General features: G+C 35.6%; 1 protein-coding gene across 11 annotated transcripts in view; it reads right to left on the bottom strand.

The window, feature by feature from the left end:
* Nucleotides 1-277: 277 nt before the first annotated feature.
* The window catches only part of SGK3 (serum/glucocorticoid regulated kinase family member 3), a 65392-nt gene continuing 59669 nt past the window's right edge, over nucleotides 278-6000 (bottom strand). For 9 of the 11 annotated variants that reach the window (XM_078393788.1, XM_078393790.1, XM_020812149.3 and 6 more), the window contains 3 exons: nucleotides 4578-4733; nucleotides 3035-3124; nucleotides 278-1430 (listed from right to left, as the gene is read on the bottom strand). In XM_078393788.1, the coding sequence (XP_078249914.1) occupies nucleotides 1260-1430; nucleotides 3035-3124; nucleotides 4578-4733 (417 nt within the window). In that variant the 3' untranslated portion in view covers nucleotides 278-1259. Of the gene's footprint in view, nucleotides 1431-3034; nucleotides 3125-4573; nucleotides 4734-6000 lie in introns of all 11 variants that reach the window. The other 2 variants (XR_013545435.1, XR_012086913.2) reach the window with 1 other exon arrangement.

Here is a 6000-nt window from a genome sequence, read left to right as displayed (position 1 = left end):
CATTGTTCTTTTTCATTTTCAGACTTGACCAACATCTTTACCTGAGAGGATATATGTCTGTCTGAGATAGATAGATAGATAGATAGATAGATAGATAGATAGATAGATAGATAGATAGATAGATAGATAGATAGATAGATAGATAGATAGATAGATAGATAGATAGATAGATAGATAGATAGATAGATAGGACAGACAGACAGACAGACAGACAGACAGATAATTAATGGCCATGGTGATGACAAGACACAATATATTCAGTGCTTCAGATGGTAAATTTGTTTTCATTCCTTTGAGAAGTCTTTATTTTGCCCCAACCTTTCACACCCACAAATTCTCACAACATTATTTAGCATACATAGATATGTCACAACAGTTGTCTATTCTGGCCAGTCTTTCTGCAAACTGTTTGTGGAAAGTTTTCTTTATCAAGCAAAAACTAACTGAAATCCCAATCACAATAGTGTAAGAGTTTTAATACAATCAGATTGTAATACATTAGTTTTCTAAATACAAGAAGGAAATTTCCCTTCTACAAATGTTTTTTTTTTGTCTATTTCTTTGGGAAAAAAACATTACGTAGCTTCTTCTACAAGAAGAGGAACAAAACTACAGTCATAAGAGACATGTTATCAAGAAATATTTAAGGCTAATTTGTTCCACCCTGGCCTAACCTAGGGAGTATATTTTTAGGTTTTACAACAGGAATGAATCAAATTTCTCAGTAAACTGGTCCTTTAACCATACTTCTGTGTCCACCATGACTATAGGTGGCATATCTAGAAAGTTAGAGGAATGCATTGTCAATAAACTGACTAGCCTTCAAATCTGTACTGGATAAGATTATCTTTTTTTAAACAATAATATACAAAAATAGTTGCATAATGCCATTTCAAGAACAAAGTCAACATAGTTATAAAGGCTTTTAAATGTGTTAAAGTGTGCTGCTATTAGAGACCGCCAATATGGATATGCTAATGTAAACTGGAGTGAAACAGTCAGTGTCTTTTCTTAGAAAAAGTCTCAAGATTAAGAAAGTTAACTAAATACATTTATTCTAAAAATATTTTTGTGCAGAAGGTGTAACAGTCTAAGTAATCCAAAATGCCCACATTCCTCATAATTACAGCAGATAAAGTTTGTTCAACATATCAAATGAGGCACTAGTTGCACGTATTGTCAAAGAAAAGCTATTCACAATCAAAACATTTTAGTCCATTTAAAGATGATCTGTGATGTATTTCTTATCTCCAGAAGTCTTAGTGAAATAAGTCTTCAGAAGGTGGTGCATAAGAAAATCCAATGAATGCATCATCTGCTTCAAGCACACTGGCATTTACAATATTATAGTCAGAAGAAATGCAAACTGAATAGGGTACATTCTCTTCTGTAAATGCTGCATCAAAGTTCCTGATGTCATCTGGACCAGACTAGGAGAGAAAACAGACACAAGTCACTGCAAAGAGCTAAATTTCTCATACTTCCATTGAAACTGGGAAAGTTTATTCATTTCTCAGCAAAATATTTTAGTGTGTTTTGTGGGAGTGTGTACTGGCCACACAGTTCAATCTGTACTTTTAATTCAGGAATTTGATAACAGTTTAAATTGGCTTTCTCTGATTCAGAGGCTATCTGGTTCAAAGCTGAATTTCAGTCAGAAGTCCAGATCTTTATGCCTCCCACTGACTAACACTAGAAATCAACAATAGATAATATATTTGCTTTTAGAAGGTTAGGTGCAAGAGTTAGGGAATTATTAAGAATAACAAAGATTACAGTATTTTGTTTTCTGCTCAATTGGCATCAAAACTATAGAGAATGTGACAGCACACAAGTGGTTCTGGAGTACGTATAATAAAACAAGGTAGATAAACCTGAACATTCAAAAAGCTAGATCATCATGGCTCCCAAAGATTCTACTTAAATAAAAATCCATTAGCATTTTTGCCCTTCTGCAAATAAAACCAGTCAAGATCATGGAACATTGAATCATGCAATGTATTTACTCCAAAATCTCTCCTTCAAAATGCTGTGATTGGAGAGCTTTGGTAAAAATCTAAAGTATAATTAGATGATAGAATTGTCAGTCACAAATCAACCACCTCCTTACATTTTCCTTACATGGATTACCAGAAATGTATCAGAGTTTTTATAAGACTTATTATCTGGGAGTCTCTGAATCTGGATCATTGACAAAACTTTGGGAATGTTCAAATTTGACATTAGTCTGTTCCAGAGGAATTTACATCAATTTGGCTATCTTCCTAATATCTATAAATCAGCCCTATTTGGTTTGGGATTCAGAATCTGAAGAACACCACCTAGAATGATGAGGGCTACAACTTGGCTTACAGCTCCATATAAATATTTTTGCCTTCTAAATTATTTTTGGGGAAAAAATCATTTGAAATGTGGTGCTGGAGGAGAGCTTTGTGGATACCCTTCAGTGATAGAAAGACCAACATGTAGGTACTAGATCAAATCAAACCTGAACCATCTCTGAAGGCAAAAATATTGAAACTAAAGTTGCCCTACTTTGGGCACATCATGAGAAGACAGGGTAGAAAAAGGAAATAATGCCAGGGTAAGTTTGAAGGCAGCAGAAAAAGAGGAGGGCCAAATATGAGATGGACTGACTCCTTAAAAGAATCCACAAACTTCAGTTCACAAGAGCTGAGCAGGGCTTTTGAGGACAGAACATTTTAAAGATAACTCATTACAGGGTTGCCATAAGTTAGAGGCAATTTAACAGCACATAACAACGACAACGACAAATACTTCTCGATAGTTTTTGTCCTTGAAATATTTTGATATAATAATCCCCATTTTTAGGTAAAAATTATTTATTTATTAATTGTATGGCAAAGCTTCAGACAAGAACAAAAAAAGTAATAGTTTTTCTCCATGTTTTCCCTTCCACCAACACCTTTTAAGTGCAGTTATTACCACTGTCTTCAGCAGCTTAACTATAACCCCTGCTTAGATAAAATGTTACATTTCTGTCTACTAAGACAGTATAAGGCATCATACCTACCACATTAGGATTAAAAGGTGGTGGGATCTTTTTTTGTACAAGGTCAGTCCAGTTGACAGATTCAAAGAAAGGATGCCTTTGAATTTCAAGCTGAAATACAAAATAAATCATTAATTTAATAAATGCTACCCTCACCTGTCTTAACACAAAGCTGCCCTCCATTGTCCATAAAAGAAATATCTGCAATACAGTACAGTATAGCAATGTATTTGAATTTACAGAAATTCCCCCAGGCCTTGCCCTATTTTGGACTACAACTCTCATTGTCCCAGGACAGGATGGCCAATAGTCACAGAGTCCCAAAGGTGTAGGGCAAAACATTTGGAGGCACCACATTTTAAAAACTCAAATCCATTTTCTAAATTCATGATGTTCCATCAAATTTAGGTTTGTTTTTTAACATTTGAGCAAAAATGATTAATCATAGACTTTACAGGAAAGTTCTGGAAAAATTGAGGGGTTAGCCCTACCATTAGGTAGAGTGAGGCAGTAGATTCAGGTATCTAAGAAGGCTATGATTTGTTTATGTTACTATTGTATTTGTACTTCTAGGAAGAAATAGAGGTATCATTTGCCATTCTGCCTCAGGTACCAAACATTTTGGGCTGTCCTGAAAAGTTAGTTAATTCTGTTTCTTATCAATATTATAATGAAATCCATATTTCAGAAGGCGCCAATTCTTCTTGTAAGCTATTCACAGTCTTTGCATAAATATACTGCAATATTATCAAGTGAACTGCTCAAGACAGAATACAATCAATGTATGTTCTCTGTATTTATATTGTCAGTATACCACCCACAATTCCCAGGTTAAGTAAAGGCAAAGAACAAAAGCTAGAGAGAAAAAGGTGAAATTGAAGTTACAATTATTGAATAATCAGCTTAGAGTGCAATTAGAGGAACATTTAGATCCCACAGTGGACTGTTTGGTCCACTGCTGGGACTGGCTGCTTTTTTCTTTTTCCCTACAATCACATGTCACAATCGCCAGAGAAAACCAGCCCATCCCCAGAGCATCCTTACCTGCACTTTTTGGACCCATGTCAGTAGCTTCTACTTTTTTTGGTTCAGGTAAGATCACTCTGTTTTGGCTTGTTTCCAGAGTTTGTGATTGCAGGAAACAAACCAAAGCAATCTTGGCACTGTCAAGGCTCCTTATATTGAGAATCACTCATATTGTGAAGTGGCTTAAATAGACAACTACTTCATGACATTGACAAATTAAACACTTCCTTTGCTCTGCTAATCTGAAAAGTTGCAACACTTGTTACATCAACCAATTTTAGGGAACACCCTATATTTCAAATGTATTTTATCTAAAAGAAATTACAGTAGCTGATTTTAAATCACTAAGCTATAGTAGCCAAATTCAAATTCCTAAATGTTTCATATGATGTGTTTTTCACACTTAAAAGAACTGCCATGGCAACTGTAAATTTAAATGATGAAGATACATTTCGAATTCTTGTTTAATGTTGTTATGGCCTTAAGCTCTACATATTTTTCAATATATTTACTAGTTCACGTCAGATACATTACATACAAAGTCTTCTTTAGCTCCAAGTCTGTTTTGTCTGTTTTTCTCCAAAAGTTCTTCTAAAATGGACCACGCAGTAAGACTGATGCCTGGCCTTAAGTGTAGGGGTTTGTGAAGAATATTTTCATACATCTCTGCAACATCACGACAGTAAAAAGGAGGCTGAAGAGGGAAAAGGTACAGTATTAAAACAAAGATTTTAAAAAACCAGGCTAGGATCCAAAAAGCATATACATATGATAGAACTGCTTTCACCAGAACTGGGAAAGAGGAAAGCTTCCATTCTACTGCAACTTCTTATGCACCACAAAGAACTGCTCCTAACGGCTGGGGAACCCTCCATTTTTACATGGTATCGAGGGCTGCATGGGGAAGAAAAGTCTGCAATCGTGTTCTTACGTCAGTTTACTAACTCTTGGTTTGTTGTTTCATTGGTCCAATATCTATTTTCAAAATTGTGTATGGCATGATTACTTTTTTAACAAGCAGCTTTTGGACTCTTTTGTCAGCTAGAAAAACTGCATTTTATGTAAGAGAGATAAAGAAGGGCAGAGAAAAATATTTTCTCAAGTACTGAAAAACACACTTTAAAATATATATATGGCAAGAGTCTAGAATAGATTCCTTTTACCTTAGTACCAAGAAAAAACAAAAGGGCAATTGACATAAAGCTATAAGACCTGTGAAAATGAGAACATGTTGCTAATGTTCTGGACACTGATACCATCAGCCTTTTCTAACTGATTCCTTTCTACTTAGCAATGAATAGGATCATTGCCACTTCAGTTGTCTGTTCCATTTGTGTTGGGTGACATAATCTCTTTCTACTAGTGAGCCAGGAAATTAACACTACGCAGCAGAAAAGAAAATCACAAGACGTGCTGAAAGTGAAGTAGCCCATTCACAAATACACATCCTGGAAATTCTGTTAGTTCTAAATGCCATCTTTAAGGCTAATGCAAATGGAAGAGAGCAAGGATTCCTGTACTCTAGCACTTTGTCTTTGACTGTGAAAGCAGGTGAGGGCAACACCTTTCATGTGGTTTTGTTTCTTAACAACACAATAGCTCCTAAGTGTTCCCTCCCACAGAGTGGAGCTAAACTAGTCCCCTATTTGTCTAGGCAAAATGCATGCATTGTGTTTAGATGGTGATGAAATAAATGGGATGATGACTAGAATGTCAGAAATGGATAAAAGCAGTTGCAACCAAATATGGGCTAGAACTCACTAGAAGGCCTACTTCATGGCACTGGCAGCAAATAAGTCCTTCTCTGCCACCATGGTGTCTGCACAGAATCATCCAGCAGAATTTTCTAAGAGGTCAGGGATTCTTATGCCTTGTCCCACAAGAAATGATCAAAATTTACTAAGGGCCCATTGTGAAAAAGTGGCAAAACGTGGCAGACATTTTTGGGCAAGATACATGAT

The sequence above is a fragment of the Pogona vitticeps genome, chromosome 4, assembly GCF_051106095.1.
Source record: "Pogona vitticeps strain Pit_001003342236 chromosome 4, PviZW2.1, whole genome shotgun sequence".
Lineage (NCBI taxonomy): Eukaryota > Metazoa > Chordata > Lepidosauria > Squamata > Agamidae > Pogona > Pogona vitticeps.
This window is presented reverse-complemented; position numbering and strand designations above follow the sequence as displayed.